The following is a 19,589-nucleotide window of genomic DNA, read 5'->3' as shown; positions in this document are numbered from 1 at the left end:
TGTTTCTTTAATCGAGATCTACCAGCCCTGAAAATGATTGCATTTATTTAAGACTCACCCTGTATAATGAACAATTTATCTTTAAACTGATTTTAAGTCTTAAAATCCATAACCTATTGTTACCATAACCATAACAAAACCAAAAATTGTAATAAAATGACCAAACATATTAATAAAACTTACAGCTGACTAGAGAAACTTGTGTATATTAAACGTGTAAATCTTTAGAAACAAAACAAGGTACATACAATAATACGACAAAAGGAAAAATGGATGCACTAAACGATTTCATTATCATCTTTTTTAATTTGATCACCGTCGTCTTGAGGAAGTTCAATAATCTTCAGTTCTTGCGAATCTGTATTTCTTATACTAGGAGGACGGTAATTGTCCAAATCAATAATGCTTTCGGGCTTATTTTCAATACTATTTTCGTTACCGTTTACTGGATCTTCAGGTGTATCATCGTCCACCATCATGTCATTTTTCCTACTACGCGACCTCGCTGTCAATGGTAAAATACGATAGAAAAGTTATTGGGTGGCTTTGATAAAAATTTACTGTGGAAAATGCCATATGAAATATAAAACTGCAAATAATATAACTGTCGAAATATATTTATTCATATCTTAGGGTTATGCAAAGTGATCTAAAAGGAAGCCAAAAATGCAATAATATACAGGGTGTTCCATTTAAAAAAAATCATCCAGGTCCACTCACACTTTTTTGAGCCACCCTATAGAAGTTAAAATATTTTCCTGAAATACATCCTGGTACATTCTTTAGGTTTGCACTTAAACAATTCTCAAGTTTTTTATTCTAGGAGCGACAGATGCCCGACGCACTATTGCCGGACCCTGTATATATTGACCCCAGAAACACGTTTATGAGTTTTTTTCGCGAAATTTTTTTTTGAAAATTTGGAATTTTTGATTTTTTTTTAGTTTTTATTAATTTACAAGAAAAAAACTAGAAAAGATCCAGTAGTTCTCAAGATTTAAGCAAAAAATCATTTTGGTAAAAATGTTATCCAAATGTTATCCTAGTTCTGAATTAAATCAAATTTATACGAGTATTTTCCTGTCATCCAATGCAGTAGACAATTTTAGATTCTAACTATTTTACGCTGAAGTAAAAAAAGATATTTAATAATGTAACATATATCTAGTATCTTCTATAATCTAAAAATACTATCTTCCAAAGTAAATTTTATTGATGGCAGAGTTGATGGATAGATAGACTCTATATGAGAAGCACATAAGATTTTCAACCAAAGGGGCAAACTTGAAAATTTGGATTTTTTTGAAAAAAGTTTTGGAAGTTTTATTAGTTTTTAGTTAAAAAACATAATTTGCTAATAATATGGCAAAATAGTAGATTAAACTTATAAGAAAGAGAATCCAAAAAGATCCAGTGGTTCTCAAAATTTAAGCAAAAAATCATTTTTTTTCCAAATTTTCAAAGTAAAATAACTTGGTTATTTTGGACTTATTTGAAAAACGGTAAAAAGGAAATACGTTTCTTTAATCGAGGTCTACCAGCCCTGGAAAAAAAATATTTGTATTTATTTAAGACTCACCCTGTATATTGAATAATTCAAATAATTTATCTTTAAACTGATTTTAAGTCTTAAAATCCATAACCTATTGTGACCAAAAATGGTAATAAGATGACCAAAAATATTAATAAAACTTACAACTGACTAGAGAAACTTGTGTATATTAAACGTGTAAATATTTAGAAACAAAACAAGGTACATACAATAATATGACAAAAGGAAAAATGGATGCACTAAACGATTTCATTATCATCTTTTTTAATTTGATCACCATCGTCTTGAGGAAGTTCAATAATCTTCAGTTCTTGCGAATCTGTATTTCTTATACTAGGAGGACGGTAATTGTCCAAATCAATAATGCTTTCGGGCTTATTTTCAATACTATTTTCGTTACCGTTTACTGGATCTTCAGGTGTATCATCGTCCACCATCATGTCATTTTTCCTACTACGCGACCTGCGACTGTGGCTTTTTCTCCTGTATCCCTTTTTCGGTGCTTCTTTTGCCATCCTGTAGTATGGCGATTTTTCCCTTTTATTCATATTTCTCCATACCTTCGCTCCGATTTTGGTCAGCTGCGTCACTTTTAAACCTTTGTTGTTTTTTCGGAAATCTCGCAGAAAGTTGAGAAAAGGGTTTCTGGTGATTTTTCCTTTTTTCGAACGACTTTTTCTTAAACTGGAACTTGAATTTTGCGACATCGTGAAGAAGAAAATACTACATTAAATTTGAAATCTAAAACGTCAAATTTCTACGTCATGCTCAGGTATAGCTTATTGACATTGTTGAAATTAAAACAATTTAGACACCGTTATAACGTAATAAAGTTAATATTACCTTTTGAAGAAGAGTGTATACCGGGTGCGTCTCGAAAGTGTCTCACCCCTATAACTTTTTTATTTTTTCAGATAAATAAACGAGATTTTGTATTATACAGGATGTCCCAGAAATAAGTGCAAGTATTTTAACTGGTAGAAATACGCCGAAGTTTTTTTGCAAAAAAAAATTGAAAATTCGGAATTTTTTGAAAAATTTTTTTGAAATTTTTTTAGTTTTTATTTAAAAAAAATAATTTCTTGATAATATGGTAACATAGGTAGTAGATTAAATTTACAAGAATGAAAATCCAAAAAAGGATCCAGTGGTTCTCAAAATTTTAGCAAAAATTAATTTTTTTGGAAAATTTTCAAAGTAAAATAACTCCGTTATTTTGGACTTATTTGAAAAACGATAAAGAGAAAATATGTTTCTTTTATCGAGATCTACCACCCCTTAAAATACTTGCACTTATTTCTGGGACACCCTGTATATAATTTATTTGTGTATGTTTGAGATTTGGTATGTTAGTATATGACATAAATTAAGATTGATTGACGTATTCAATTGTTGTTGGTTACTTCCTGTGTCACCGGAAATGACTACAATTTTAAATAGGCACACTCGGTATATTTTTACTTTACTTAATAGAAAATGAAATTCTGAGCAGAATGACATATCATATTTCAACTTTTGACATTTTCGCTTAAAAAAATCGTGTTTTAAATTTTAATCTAGAGTACAATGACTGTGTTAAAAACACTAATTTTTAATCAAGGAGCCTTGAAAAAATAGATTTGATCGTCTAATGTTTTTCATGTCTTGTCCTGACCGGTTAAAAGTCACTTGGTATTTAGAGTTAAAATGAACCGCATGTTACAATTTCAAATAAACCATATGCCAAAATGTCAAAAGTTGACATATGATATGTCATTCTATTCAGAGTGTCATTTTCTATCGAATAAAGTAAAAATATACTGAGAGTGCTATTTAAAGTTGTTGTAGTTTAAATTACAAAAGTTGTAGTTATTTCCGGTAAAATAGGAAGGGACCAAAAACAATTATTGAATACGTCAATTAATCTTAATTTATGTCACATACTAACATACAAAATCTCGTTTTTTTATCTGAAAAAATAAAAAAGTTATAGAGGTGAGCCACTTTTGAGACGCACCCGGTATATAAAATTTTACAAAAAATTATGCTAAAACTCAAATTGTTCTGTAAAAAAAACATAAATAAAAATTATAAATACTTTAACATTTATCGTCTTATAACAACATATAATTAATATTTGGAATGGTACAATTTTTTGAGTCTCTTAATTAAAACACAGCACTCGTTAAAATTTCGATTGAACCCAAAAATGGTTCAGAGTTCAATATGTTGGTTAACTAAAAGATTGCATTGCACATCTCGCTGTTTTTCCTATTCAGTGCATACGTCACTCCAGGAATTTCCCGTTTTCTCGTCCGACTGAATTTTATTTGGTGTTTAGTATTGGGAATGCTTTCCAATTTCGAAGTGAAGTAGCTAAAAAAAGTAATATGGATTGAATACTAATGAAACACTCACCGGCACCCAGTGCCGGATTTAGGCCTAGGCCAACTAGGCCCGGGACTGGGGCGGCAGATTTTTAGGGGCGGCAAATTTTGAGCATACTAAAATATTTATCTATTTTTAACCTTTATTTGTTGAAAATTTCAAAAACATTAAAAAAAAAATATCAAAAACACGTTGGTCTGCACGAAATAAAGCTTGCCAATCACTGTCTTTGTCTTTCAATGAAATAAAATCCACGTTGGAGTCAATTTCTGAAGACGATACCGAAAAGCCTAAAACCCGATTAGATGCTTCTAGTCTCCTAAAAAAAAATCAAAAGCCTAGAAATGGGTTTTATGGAGGTATTTTGGACAGACGTTTTAAATAGATTAGATGCGGTCAATAAAAAGCTTCAAATGGTGGATATTGATCTACAACTTGCTGCAGATTTATATAGCTCATTGGAAAAATATTTCTCTGAAATGAGAAATCTAGATAATACTAAATCATTTGAGAAATATGAAAGAGGGGCCAAAGAATTGTTCGTTAAGTAAGAATATGCGGAGAAAAGTGAAACGGAAACGACAATTTGATGGAACCAGTGATAATGAAACTCTATTTAACGCTAGGGACGATTTTAGGATAACTGTATTTAATGTTATTACTGATAAATTAATCTTTGAAATATTTTTTTCCTACAGGAAAAGTACCTACAATGACTTTTCAACCAAATTTGGTTTCTTTAGTGATTTATCTACTTTAAGTATTGACGACATTACCGATAAGTCCAGACATTTAATAACCTGTTATCTAAATGATTTAGATGAGTCAATACCTAATGAATTAATACATTTTCGTGAATTTATTATTAATTATATTTATATATTGAGTCCGACCTTTAAACACTATCAATTACGATGAAGTAATTGATAATTTTGCGAACAAAAAAGTACGTAGGAAGCCTTTATAGGCATATAAGCAAACCTTATAGTTTTGTTGTTCGTTTGTTGTCATTTTATATGAATATTTATTTTATGTTCTGTGTTGATCTGTTCTGTCGGTCTATTCTGTTGTTAGTCCTGTATTCAAATAAATGTTTTTTATATCTGTAATTTTTTTAATTAAAAAAAAATGTTAAGGGGCGGCAAATTTTTTTTAGCCTGGAGCGGCAACTTTTTTAAGTCCGGCCATGCCGGCATCAACGTTATTAAAAAATAAGATTGTCTTGTAACTCCAATGACTAAAGAATATAAGGATATGTAACGCCCATATACGGGCTGCAGCAGAATTTGTGACATTAGACGCCATTTTTTTGATGGCGACGAATGAGTCATCAGCTGGTCATCATCGAAAATTAGCGATTTTTAATAGTTTGTGTATAGTAAACTTTGTATAAACTTTATTACAATTTCAATTAGTTTTTCAACTTTCAAGTGTAAAAGCCGCAGCGATAAGTAAGAGCCGGGAGTTACGTTTTCATAGGTAAATAAACAGTCCGCTCCACCTTTTTAGCGTTTTCTTAGTTTTCTTATTGAATTCGATAATTATTTTTCTGATATTATTTGTACTTCATGTGTGCTATACGTCGATACTAGTTTTGTACCTTTTGTTAACATTTTAATACGTTTTTTTCGTTATTAATTAGTATGATACCATCGCCTACACCATAGGCGTAGTTAAAACATTTATCAAAAATATAAATATCCCTTCAACCAGCTAAGTTAAGAAAAAAATATGGTCACGGCACTGTTTGGTGCCATGGTAACAATTTGCTCTCGGGTGTTATTTGTCCTTGAATTCTTTAGTCATTGCGTAACTCGATCCGCCATTATCGGAAACGTCATCTACTACGTCACAGGTATGCTACCGCTCATAGATAAAGATATAAAAACCGCCGAGAGTGCGACAGTGTATTTCCGAATTGATATTCATTCAAACTATATTACGTGGCGTCCATAGTTTTCAGTTGTTTGATGTTTGTTTTGTTTATTACATTGTCGATCTATCTCTCTTTATCTATGATTTTATAGGCTCTGTAGCATTCCCGTGACGTAGTTGCCGCTTCGCCCCTATTGGTCCAAAAGTTACGAGACAACCAGTTTAATATAGTAGTCTTACACCGGCACGAAAAACAGGCACCTTAAAATTTCGATGTATTTTAAAGTTGAGTATATTTTGTTCTAGTGGGCCTATTGTGATGATTTTTTAATCAATTTGTAGCTAAATTATTTGACTTTTTAGTATATTTTTCTAAATTAAAGATGAAAGTTCCCATCTGTCAATTATACGAGGGAAAACAAAATGTTGACATTTTACTGAATGTTTGAAACACCCTGTGAAAAATATTAAGAAACCAAGGAATTTGAAAATGTAGTTATTTTTTCATCTAGTTACGTTTTTTCTCGATAGTTTGTTTTTTGATTCATCTCAATAACTTTATTTTTATTGGAGATATTAGCTTTTGAACAAGACAGTAACGATTTACAGCAATTTCAGCATTTGATTTGAAAGCATGCCTCTGCCCGTTTACTCATCAGCACACTTCTAAAAGAGTGTTTAATGTTTTTTATGTCATTGCCACTAAAAATTCATATTATTATTGTTTATTGACGTTTACTTTAGTAGAGATGATTTTAAGTTTAAGTATCGACTTTAATTGATCATGGTAGAGATCAGCTTTTGGACTTAAAACATATCTGCTAGAGTAACTGCCCCACAGACAATAATAATATGATAGAGTGACATTACATAAATCATAAACACTATTTTATAGGTCTGTTGACTAGGACCAAAAGTAAAGGTATGGTTTTAATGTAAAAATTACGAAAAAATGTTAGTGTCTTCTTCAAAAAGCGAATATCTCCAACAAAAATAACGCTATTGCTATGATCCAAAAAACAAATTATTGAGAAAGGATGTACCTAGACGATAAAATAATTTTTAAGTTCTTTGCTGTCTTAAGATATTTCACAGTGTGTTTGAAACTTTCACCATTTTGTTTTCCCTCGTATAATTGACAGATGGAAACTTTTATTTTCATTTAGAAAGAAATACCAAAAAGTCAAATAATTTAGCTACGTATTGCTTAAAAAATCATCAAAATCGGCCCACCGAAAAAAATATATTCAACTTTAAAATACATCAAAATTTTACGCTGACCCTTTTTTGGTGCCGGTGAGTGTATAATATTAAAAAACGTTCTACCTTAATAATGAATGTGGCTGGGAAAGCCTCATACATAATTTAACGTTGGAAGAAAAATCAGCGTCTATTTCTAAACTCAGCTTTGGTTCTACTGATGCTTCAAATTCTACCTTGCTTTTCACAAATGAAGTTGATATTCCTATCTCTCCTCTATTTACCAAGCCAATCCTAGAATTAAAATTGAGTTGAGATAATACTATATTTTGTCTCTAAACTTTATCAATAATATTCTTACGATTTTTCTATAATCGATTGTGCATTTCTATTCCATAGGGAAATCGAAATTTTCCCCGATAAATCAAAAGATACAGCTCCTTTGAAGTTAGCTACAGCTACAAAACCATTCGAAAGTGTGATTCGATCTTCGTGATCTTGCCAAAGTATTAGAGCCTAAAAGAGCTAAGAGTTAGTTAACTATAACTAAATAATTATCAAGAATACACGATGTGATATCGAAATATGTGAAACTCACTTGGAAAGCAGGTGTCATGTCGGATGCAGTACCTGACCATACATGACCCATCAGCTCTCCTTGACCATCAAAAAACACAAATGGTCTTATTTGGGTTCCTAGCACAGTTAGTTCCATGCCAGCTGTGGCTGATTCATTAGGATCTTGTTCGTCACCATCTTCGCTTGACATAAAGCTGTTTAAGCCTCCAGAAAATATCCCTAACTAAAAATAAACATTTATCAGCAACATTTATAGAAATGTTTATATGAGAAATAAGGAAATATTCTAAAGAGGAAAACATTCGACCAATATGTTCAAATGGACATTATAAGGAAACTGCAGGTCGCACAACGCTCAATGGAACGAAATATGCTGGGAATAACCAAGAAAGACCGTAAAAGAATAGAGCGGATACGACAAAAGACGATAGATGTCATCCACAGAATTAGATCTTTCAAGTGGCAATGGGCAAGACACCTGGCAAGAAGGACGGACAACAGATGGACCACAAAAATTACAGCATGGTACCCACGAGGAATTAAGAGACCTAGAGGAAAACCATATAGAGAAAGGAGACCATCTATAGTAAACGCCACGAATATTTGGGAGTGATTCATCGGTCGCTACCATGTGAACTAATCTGTTCAAGGTCACATAAAACTTAATTCCAGTGCCGTGGTGTTTCAAGTCATATAATAATCAATACATAATCTGTTGTAATTTGTTGTTTTAACTGTCAAAGTCTTGTCAAAGCATAAATTGGGTTACAAATATAAACTGGAATGCTCCATTGGTCGCACTGCAAGCACACCAATGGACTGACGCACAAAAACGAATCAATCAAAGAAACGCGATATAATATCGACTTTGTCATTCACGCTAACATTTTAGAATAAGTAGGAGGAGCGCAGGCAGATGATTAGACCGGGCCTTTAAAAACCTACGTCTGCGGTAAAAATTTACGTTTTAAATGTAAAAATGATAGCGCGCGTGTCGATTCTAACTTCATGAAGCGATGAATCACTCCCAAACATTCGTGGCGTTTACTATACCCATATTGAAAGATGAAGTCATCAGAGCAATCAGAGAAACGAAAAGCAATAAAGCACCGGGCGAGGATCAAATAACAGCAGAGCACTTTAAACACATAAGCGATAATGCCATCAAAATACTGACCCAATTTTTCAATAAAGTGTATGAAACCGGAACAATCCCCGACTGGGTAAAATCTACCTTCATAGCCTTACCCAAAAAGAATAAAGCGAAGAAATGCGAAGACCACAGAACAACATGTCTGATGAGCCACGCAACGAAAATCTTTATGCGAAGAATATTCAATAGAGTATACAGCAAATGTGATGATTTCCTTACAAGATCACAATAGTGTTTTAGAAGAGGGACAGGAACAAGAGAAGCCATCCTGAGTTTAACGTTAATTGCAGAGAGGTACATGGAAGTCCAAAGGAAGCTGTATGTATGTTACGTTGACTACAAAAAAGCCTTCGATATACAGCACGAAAAATTACTAGAAGTTCTCATGAAGTAGGCTTGAATGAGAGAGATATTATCATAATAAGGAACACATACTGGAATCACAAAGGTTGTGTCAGAACAGAAAAAGGAAATACAAGATACGTAGACATACAAAGAGGTGTTAGACAGGGATGCATATTGTCACCATTACTGTTTAACGTTTATGCCGAATATATAATCCAAAAATCTCTTCAAAATTGTCCAGAAGGGGCTAAAATAAATGGAAAAATTATAAACAATATAAGATACGCAGACGATACCGTGGTATTAGCAGAATCCGAAGACCAGCTGCAAACCCTAATGGACAAACTGGCAGAAGAAAGTATCAGGATGAGTCTAGAGATTAACACCGTCAAGACAAAAACTATGATTTTCGACAGACATCCGCAAGACAATAAAAATGCCGACATAATGGTAAACGGCGTCGGTCTCGAAACCACACAGAGATATATTTACTTGGGCAGGGAATTAAACAGCCAGCTAGACCATTCTAAGGAAATCAGAAGAAGGATTGAAATAGATAGGGCTGGTTTCCTCAACATGCGGAAGTTCTTATGCCATCCGAGAATAGCTATACCAACGAGGCTAAGATTATTAAAATGTTATATATGGCCCCTACTTCAATATGGATGCGAAACATGGACGCTAAAACTAGAAGACATCAAACGCCTTAATGTGTTTGAAATGTGGATGTATCGTCGGATGGTGAGGATAAGATGGACCTCAAGAACAACAAATTGTGAAGTTTTAAAGAGAATGAAAGCTCGTGCATACTTAACAGGCACAATTAAAATCAAAAAGACTTCCTACCTTGGACATATAATGCGGCACTCAGAATATAAAGAAATACATCTCATAACAGAAATAGAAAAAGAGAGGAAAAAGAAATCATGGCTACGTAGCATAAGAGATTGGACCCATACCGACGGAAACACTCTTATTCACCAAGCTCTGGACAGCCATACGCCATATTAATCGCCAACCTCATCAGAGATGGCACCTAGGAGGAGGAGAGGAAGACAAAAACTAGGAGTCAATGATATTAGGAAATTAGCAGGGATAACTTAGGCCCGCATAGCCAACAATAGCCAAAAATTGGACCCAAATACAAAAAGACTTTCTAAATATGTGAGGGAGGCTACACCATAATTGGAAATGGTTGAATAAGCTGAGAATTATGAAGATATAAGAAATAAAAATACAAAGACACAATGCATTCTGGAGAAAACTTTTAGTTTGGGTAGGTATGTCTTTTTCCCTTTGTGTATTGAGATTGATTTATGTGAAACACCAAAGGTGTCATTCCCAAATTTTATATTGTATTTTATCTATATATCTTCTGAAAGCAGACTTATAAGAGGTAAGTCTGCTTTCAGAAGACATTAGCATAAATGTTATCACTATACCTTAATGAACTAAGAAAAAATAAGAGCCTAGAAAGAGAAGTAAGATCTTACCGTAAATAACTCTTTTGGAACGTTATCTTTCTCAAGTATCACATTCACCACACCTCTCTTTACGATTCCACTTTTTATTTCTTGAACTGAAACTAAGCTGCCATTTGCCGAAACTCCTTTAAACATATCTCTAGCCAGAGCTGTAGACAATCCTCTAGGCGACAAGCTGGAATAATTATTTAACACCTTCTTTCTTCTAATAATATTTTGTACTTTATTATTAAACCAAACGTCTTTTTCGGAAAGCATATTAATACTTTGAAAAACGTATTGCTTGATCTCATAATTTGTTTCATTGCCAGCAACAAAATGGAGCAATTCCTCCAATGTAGCTTCGTTCTGATCTGTTTCTAGAATGACATCGGCTGCTAAAGTTCTAGAGCTTGTATCGTGTCTTTTATCTAGTTGAAACAGCGTTTGTTTGGCTTGCTTTAATAAATCTTCTGGCCAGAATTCACGTGGAAATGACTTAATGGCCCTCCATGCCAGAGTTTCTTCTTTTAACGTGCCCTTCTTCAAGTACTTAGTTAAAGTAGGAATGGTTGATGGAGACTGTAAATTTTTCAAAGCGTTGAGGAATACAAAACGGTCTTCATCTTTTGCGTATTCTAGGCCATTTACAATTGTCTCTTCTACAGATTTTAAGACCTAAAATAAAACTATATTCAATCTTTTAAAATTTTCTGAATGTATCTCATAATTTACAACTATAAGTGTTACTTATTTATGAATCCTCAAAATAAAATCAAAAAACTTGTAGTCGTATAAATTGAGTAATACTGGGTGCGTCTCAAAAGTGGCTCACCCTTATAACTTTTTTATTTTTTCAGATAAAAAACGAGATCTGGTATGTTAGTATTTGACATAAATTAGGATTGATTAACGTGTTCAATTAATTGTTTTTGGTCACTTCCTATTTCACCGGAAATGACTACATCTTCTGATTGTTAAATGGCACCCTCGGTATTTTTTTACTTTATTTGATAGAAAATGACATTCTGAATAGAATGACATATTATATGTCAATTTTAGACATTCTCGCTTAATAAAAAATCGTATTTTAAAATTCAATGTAGAGTGCCATGGCTATGTTAGAAACACTAATTTTTAATCAAGGGGCCTTGGAAAAATAGATTTGGTCGTTTGATGTTTTTAGTGTCTTGACCTTGCCAATAATTAGAAAATGTTCAAATCGTATTTTTAATCATATCTGAATTTTTTCAAATGGAACCAGTGTATTGAACCAACCACACACTTGGTACTTCGAGTCAAATTTTCGTTACGAACCGCAAGTTATAATTTCAAATAAATGCGAAAATGTCAAACGTTGACATATGATACGTCATTCTATCGAATAAAGTAAAAAGTAAAAAATACCGATGGTGTCACTAAAAATCAAACGTTCTAGTCATTTCCGGTGAAACAGGAAGTGACCGAAAACAATTGAATACGTCAATCAATCCTAATTCATGTCTTATTCTAACATACCAAATCTCGTTTTTTAACTGAAAAAATAAAAAACTTATAGGGGTTGAGCCACTTTTGAGACACACCCGGTATATCTCTAATAATGTTTCAATTTTAGCAATTACATATTATACAGAGTGAGTCTTAAATAACTGTAATTAAAATTTTTGGGATTATGTATGAGTATCTTGATATGGCCTTCTAAAGAATAATAAAAACATAAACTGGCTGTTAAAATAGATTAGGTCATGGTCAAAAACGGTTAACTTATACTAGTAAACGACGTTCCTGAGAATATTTTTAAAAATGTGATCTCTGATTTATTGAATTTTGATAAGAACCAATCATCCTGTATACTACATTTCTTTCTGAATCTGAAGCTCTATATGTGAAACAATATAGATGTCTCTAAATCTATAAATAGTTAAGAGAAATATCCATATATTCGCTTTTATAAAGAAGTTTTATTGAGGTTCAAAACCTGATTTGTTACATACTTAATACACGATAAGCGAATATCTAAACATATTTTCCTGCAAAGAGTGGTAAGCCGACAGGCTGATTATAAACAGGCTGTGGTGCCAACGATCATATATTTACCTTTAATGTTTCATAATCATTCAATTTCGAAGATGCCAACGTTCTGGCCATTGAAGCTAAAGACAGTATTAATGTATTTTTGATTTTATCAGGAATATTCGTGTATTTATTATATTTATTTAACAGGTCCTTTACAATATCAACATTGGGGTTATTGGAAAATGACAGTGCCCATAAGTAGCGTTCAATAAAATCTCCATGTTCTTCATTATCCAGATGCAGTTTCTTCAGAACAGCCTTATGAGAATTCTCTGTTTGAGTATATCCTAATACATCATAAAGTTGTGATCTGAAAAAAAACATATATGATTGAAAGTTATATTTGGAGAAAAATCTACGCAACTTACAATATGTTTTTGTTTTTCTTTGAATTCAATGTTTTACCTATATCCTCCAAAGTACTAACTTTAGCGACCTGCAACAGTTGTAAAAAAGCTTTGGAGGATTTGGCAGTACCCAGATGCTTGTTACTCAGGTTTTCTCTCTGTATATCAACTTCTTTATGAAATTTTTTCACGGTTTCTTGTACTGAATCATCATCTTTTATATATAAATCATCCTCAAGAAAAAGAATATTGTCACTGACAGAAAGTTCATTGACTGCTTCTTCTACATTCTTCGAACTCAAAGTTTTAACTTGTTTAGTTTCTTCTAAAGTACAGACAATTTCTGAATTAACCGTGCTACCAAAGTCTTCTTTTGCATTTATAACAACCGTGTGGAATTCTTTCACTATTATACTATTTAATTTTTTCCCAGGATCATCAACTGTGTAGTCTGTGGTACGAATGGATTTAGTTGTAGTACCCAGAAGAAAATTGGTATGTCTTTGATTATTATGGTTTGGTAAAGAGCAATTTTGTATGGTTTTTAATATTTTATTTGGGGTATTGGATGAATAGGTAACAGAGCAGTGACCAGAGGGATCAACTTGTGTACTTTCTTCACTGGAAGGCGATAGCTAAAAAATACTAGATTTGAATGTTTTTCTAGCTAAATTAATAAAAAAAGATTTCATTTTTATTTTCTTTTTATAATTTCAAAACATTAGCAGCAAAAAAAGCAAAACAAAAAATAAATAAGTCACAAAAAGAATTTGCTGTCTATATACAAGGCGCGTCCTAAATAAGTGCAAATATTTTTAGGGGTAGTATATATTTCGACCGCAGAAACACAATTGTGAGATTTTTTTTGCGAATTTTTTTCTTGAAAATTTGGAATTTTTTGAATTTTTTCAAAACTTTTAGTTAAATACATAATTTCATCATAATATAGGCATAGATTAAATTTACAAGAAAGAAAACCCAGAAAAGATCCAGTGACTCTCAAAATTTGAGCAAAAAATATTTTTTTTTGGAAATTTTCAAAGTGAAATAACTCGGTTATTTTGGACTTATTAAAAAGAAAATATATTTCTTTTATCGAGATCTACTCGCCCTGAAAATATTTGCACTTTTTTAAGACTCACCCTGTATACAGAGTGGTCCGAACTGTATTCCGGAAATTTTGGCAGCATATTCTGCAGATAAAAATAAGTAAAAATTTTCTTATAAATATATCTCCTAAAATGATTAGTTTTGGAGATACAGGGTGTAAAAGTTTAATTTTTATTTCGATTGTTTCAAATAATTTCCGAAGTAACGTCAATATTTGAATGAAAATTGGTGTCTGAGAGTTTTTTGACATGAGAAATCTGATTTTGATGTCAATATGATTCCTATTTGTAGGGGGCGCCACCTACATGTGTTTTAACTGTTTTGAAGAGTAAGAACTTTTCGTCCATACCTGTATAAAACTACCGAGTGAAAAAATATACATTTCCATGATTTTTACTTAAAAAATGTCTCTTGGTAAAAATCGCTACGAGCAACCGTTCTCTAGATATTTAGAATAGAAATAGTCAATACATTATTCACAAAAAATAAACATGTTGACTGTTGTTGGCAACATGTTTATTTTTTGTAACAATTTGGCAACTTTTTATTTTTTTAAACTAATCATAAATTTTTCTTCGAAAAAATTATTATAAAAGAGTTTCTATTGAACTCTTGGCTCAAAAACATTTAAAATTTATGATTGCAGTCTAATAACTATTTAGTCAACATGTATAATTTATGTCAATGATGACAGGTATTTTTAATTTTGATTCCAAATATCTGGAGACTATTACTCGTAGCCAAGAGCCTTTGTTTACGTAAAGGCGTCGTAAATGTATATTTTTTTACTCAGAAGTTTTATACATGTACAGACAAAAAGTTATTATTCTTAAAACCAGTTAAATAATATGTAGGTGGCGCCCTCTACAAGTAGGAGTCATATTGACATCAAAATCAAATTTCTCATGTCAAAAAACTTCCAGACACCAATTTTCAGCCAAATATTGACCTTACTTCAGAAATTATTTCGAAAAAATTTAAATAAAAATAAAATTTCTACACCCTGTATCTCCAAAACTAAGCATTTTATGACATACATTTATATGAAGTTTTTACTTATTTTTATTTGCAGTATAAGCTAGCGAAGTTTCCGGAATACAGTTCGGACCACCCTGTATATTGTTCAAATTGGATTTTAAGAGGCTTATATATATTTCGTTTAAACTAAGCTTACCTGAAACTGTCCAGCAATTCCTTTCTTTAAATTTTTTAATGACAATGGCTCGTCTTTAGGAAAATACACTTTATTTATTTGACCATTATTCCATAGTACTAGGAACGGCTTATTTGATAATTTATCCAAATTTGAACTGCGAGAAACAAACTTGTCAGTTTCCGGAGTTTCTTTAGATGTAACATGTAATTTAGGATTATCCCACTAAAAAAACAAAAATAAAATACAACGATTTATTTTTAAATAGTAATAAACATAAAAGAAATAAAAATAGCAATATTTTAAAAGAAAAATTATTTTATATTATAGAAAGTTTGGCGTACAATAAAGAACATCTTATGTGATCTACGATTACCAAATTTATAGTAAACTTAAGTACGAATCATCTCAAGAAAACACCTAATATATATAGTTTTGGTTTCAGGACAGTTTTTGTATTTTTAATATTTTTTTTAGAAAGGCTGAAAAATATATATTTTTTATTTATTTATTAATATCTCTGAAACTATCGAAATATATTTACTCATATCTAAAGATTTGTAAAGTGATCTAAAAGGAAGCCAAAAATGCAATAATACAGGGTGTCCCAGAAATAAGTGCAAGTATTTTAACTGGTAGTATATTTCGGCCTCAGAAACACGCCTATGAGGTATTTTTTGCGAAAAAAAAAATTAAATATTTGGAATTTTTTGAAAAAAAAAATTGGAATTTTTTTTAGTTATTAAGTTATTATTATTATTAAATTAAGTTAAAAAAACATAATTTCTTATTAATAAAGCAACATAGGTAGTAGCTTAAATTTACATTAAAGAAAATTCAGAAAAGATCCAGTGGTTCTCAAAATTTTAGCAAAAAATCATTTTTTGGAAATTTTCAAAGTAAAATAACTCGGTTATTTTGGACTTATTTGAAAAACGATAAAGAGAAAAAATGTTTCTTTTGACCAGATCTACCACCCCTTAAAATACTTGCACTTATTTCTGGGACACCCTGTATATACCCCTGTATATACAGGCTGTTCCATTTTAAAAGAAATCATCCCCATCCACTCTCACTTTTTTGAGCTACTTTATAGAAGTTAAAATGTTTGCTTGAAAGACATCCTAGTACATACTTTAAGTTTACACTTAAACAAAATTTCCAAGTTTTACAAATGCTAGTTAAGCTGCAGATGCCCCACGCACTATTGCCGGACTCTGTATAACAAAAATCACTAGTTTTTTGAATTCTTACCTCAACTTTCAATAACTTTAAATCACCTTTAGCCCATACTGAATCAACAGTTACTTTTCCAGCCACAGCAAATCCTACGTTTTTGCTGGATTGATCGATTTCATTCAACAAAACCGTCGATTTCCACTGGTAAACTAAACTCTCTCCTAAACTGAATAGTTCCAAACGATTTACAGGAGCTGATGCTGACGATATTAAAACAAATCCAGAACACAACGTGAAAAATGTCATGTATAATACCGAGTATAAGTTTATAATGCCACTATTTCCCATTTTTCCTGCTTCTATCAACTATAAATTACTTAGAAATCCAAAAAAAACATCCATTGAACGGTATACACAGTCTGCTAAACCATATCTTTCTTTCTTCTGCCAGTGGACAACTGAGGTTTTCTTATCATTATTGGGGTTTCGAGGGTTATCTTGTTGAATTTATTTTTCTTGTTGATTTCTAATTTGGGTAGACTCTTGCACTGTCAGATATTTACTATCGGTTGGTTATCATCGAAGTTTTTTCCTGAAATAAATAGCAATTAGACCGTTTATAATGTATATAAATAAAATCAACAACTTAATAATGTAATTGAAAATTAAATGAGCTTTAATAGGGGTTCTGTATAATCAGTAACGACTCGTTAAGTTTTATATTTAGTTATACCACAAGTTATACCGTAAGATCGAAGAAAAAACGGCGTCAGCGATGGCTATATATGAGATGAAGATCGCTGTCATTTTATATGTAAAATTATATGGGGAATGTCATCGATGTTCCTTTCTAAGCCAACTGGACGCTGTTTTTTTTTTCGATCATAAGATACAATAATACAATATGATCGAAAAAAAGGCGTCAGCGATGGCTATGAAATAAAGATCGCTGTCATTTTATATGTAAAATTATATGGAATGTCATCGATGTTCATGTCCAAGTCAACTGGATGCCGCTTTTTTTCGATCATACGGTGCAATAATACAATATAATCGAAAAAAAAAATGGCGTCAGCGATGGCTATGAAATGAAGATCGCTGTCATTTTATATGCAAAACAATAAGGGGAATGTAATCGATCTTCATTTCCCAGCGAACTGGACGCCGATCATTTATAAAAATTCTGGTCATAGATTTTTGACTACGTTTCATTTTGTGTGTTAAAACTAACAGTAGTAGTAGAGATACGTTGGACTAAAATGAATTCAAAAAGGGTGTGCTTGATTGATATGTAAATATTTTTGGTTTTCTTTACATGAAAGAAAATTTCTTCAGTTCAAAAAATGAAAATAAATATTTTTCTGGCTGTAAATATCTACAATATAATTGTTAAATGTAAAAATGACGAACAAACTAAAAAAATAAAAATGTTTTATAAACTTAAATAATTGCAAAAATATTCCATGTATAATAAAAGGTTAGAACTATATGTATACTTGAATTAAATTTTATTATATCAAACGAATATTACAGAGACGCCACTGTGCACAAATTAAAGTGCAATATAAACAGAATTTTCTCCTTGTAATTTAATGGGTAATTGCAAAAATTATTTCTACATTTTTTTACTAAAATGGAAGAATTGACATAAAAGTACACGTTCGAGGTGAAACCATTTATTTAACTTTATAAAATATACAAATGAAAACTTTTTGAAATTTCAGAATATTGCAAATTTCAATTTTGAATAAGAGAAACATAGAAATATTATATAAATGATTTTTTCGAAATTATATATATGTATATTATATGTGTAGTGGGAAATATATATCCAATGATTTATCAAATAGAAAATAAAGGACACCAATAAGGAAAATAATAAATAAATAAAAATATGTTCAGTTTTAAGTTTTAAATAAAACAAATGAAAAGAAAAATTTATGTAAAATCTAAAAAATCTATCAAATTTAAATTAAAATTAGTTATATATTTTTTAAAGATACTGTACATTTAACCAAGATGATTTATAAATTATTTTTTACCTTTATATTGGCACAAAAAAAATAAAAAACTTCAAATACCCTGTATATAATTAATTCATGCATAATATTTTTATAACTTATCTTGAAAAAGAAATAGAAAGATAAGAGATAAGAAATAACGATTTGCGAAAGATACCATTTCCTATCGTGACATGATATTCCTATAATAAACAGAATAAAGAATTGTTGAATGTCTGGTTGCTAATTTAACACATATTTATTAGAAAACCAGTTTTATCATTGTTGATTTGTCGATAAAAGTAAATTTAAATGAAATTTTACCCAGACATTCATAAAGACTTGTTTTCTTTTATATTTGTTAATTATCAAAGACTGCTTGGATACTTTATTATCTATATTAAATGTTGTGTAGTAAGCATAAAAAAGAAGATATAGTTTGATTAATGTGTTTTATAGGATAAAATAACTTACCTATACTCAATGGTGTATAGAAAACACAAAAAAATATCAGGAATTAACGGAACAGAAGACGAACGTACCAGCGAATGCTATCGAGCCACATGTAGTACCGTTAATATACAGTTAGTGTTTCATTTCGAAGATGATTTTGGTCAGGCCGGCCTTTGCAGGATATACCAGACGTTTATTATTAAATTACTAATAATTGTTCAGCAGTATTGTGTTGTGCTAGGAAAAATACCGGAGTAAAAAGATTATTCTGTACTACTCTCATAATAATACTGACTTTTAGTACTAGTTTATGATTTATAATATAGTAAAATTATTTCTAAAACGCACGCAAACATAATTAAGTTTAAATATAAACTAAGCCAATAAAAATTATTATTATTTTTGAATTTACATTTCATTCAGTAGTTCTGTAGTTTTTTTTTCACGTGCAACAAAGAATTTAATTTTAAACTAAAAGAGTGTCATCATAATATTTTTTAATGCCTGTGTTCATGAAATTAATTATAATTATTAAATAACAGTAATGCCTTTTATTTTAGTTGAAAATTTTTAAAAAATGCAATAAAAATATTTTAAATGACATACTGCGACATCTATCCTAGCCATTGATATCAATGTATCATGAAGGTTTTAACCGTTGAGTGCAGATGGCAGGACTAACAAACAGCTTCTGGATTAGACAACCCTAAAAACACATAAATTGACATTTTCATGAC

The 19,589-nt window shown here is 31.0% G+C and overlaps 2 protein-coding genes across 3 annotated transcripts; both read right to left on the bottom strand.

The window, feature by feature from the left end:
- Positions 1-186: 186 nt before the first annotated feature.
- Positions 187-2,461, bottom strand: LOC115883046 (protamine-like). 2 transcript variants are annotated; one of them, XM_030901323.1, is made up of 2 exons: positions 2,015-2,461; positions 187-501 (listed from the first exon to the last, which is right to left on the bottom strand). In XM_030901323.1, the coding sequence occupies exons 1-2, from the start codon at positions 2,257-2,259 to the stop codon at positions 279-281; spliced, it is 468 nt and encodes a 155-aa protein (XP_030757183.1). In that variant the 5' UTR covers positions 2,260-2,461; the 3' UTR covers positions 187-278. The 2 variants fall into 2 exon arrangements, with proteins under 2 accessions (XP_030757183.1, XP_030757182.1); XM_030901322.1 differs by lacking the exon at positions 187-501 and having other exon boundaries at positions 1,700-2,458.
- A 1,154-nt stretch (positions 2,462-3,615) lies between these two features.
- Positions 3,616-19,115, bottom strand: LOC115883028 (microsomal triglyceride transfer protein large subunit). The gene is made up of 10 exons (XM_030901303.1): positions 18,874-19,115; positions 16,475-16,991; positions 15,242-15,445; positions 12,979-13,592; positions 12,632-12,920; positions 10,565-11,212; positions 7,593-7,796; positions 7,356-7,510; positions 7,121-7,288; positions 3,616-3,907 (listed from the first exon to the last, which is right to left on the bottom strand). Exons 2-10 carry the CDS (start codon positions 16,745-16,747, stop codon positions 3,769-3,771), a joined length of 2,694 nt encoding a protein of 897 aa, XP_030757163.1. The 5' UTR covers positions 16,748-16,991; positions 18,874-19,115; the 3' UTR covers positions 3,616-3,768.
- Between the last annotated feature and the right edge of the window lie 474 nt (positions 19,116-19,589).

This window comes from Sitophilus oryzae, unplaced genomic scaffold (assembly GCF_002938485.1).
Source record: "Sitophilus oryzae breed Bouriz unplaced genomic scaffold, Soryzae_2.0 scaffold_1802_pilon_pilon, whole genome shotgun sequence".
Classification (NCBI taxonomy): domain Eukaryota; kingdom Metazoa; phylum Arthropoda; class Insecta; order Coleoptera; family Curculionidae; genus Sitophilus; species Sitophilus oryzae.
Note: the sequence above shows the minus strand (reverse complement) of the source record. Positions and strands in the feature narration are given on the sequence as shown.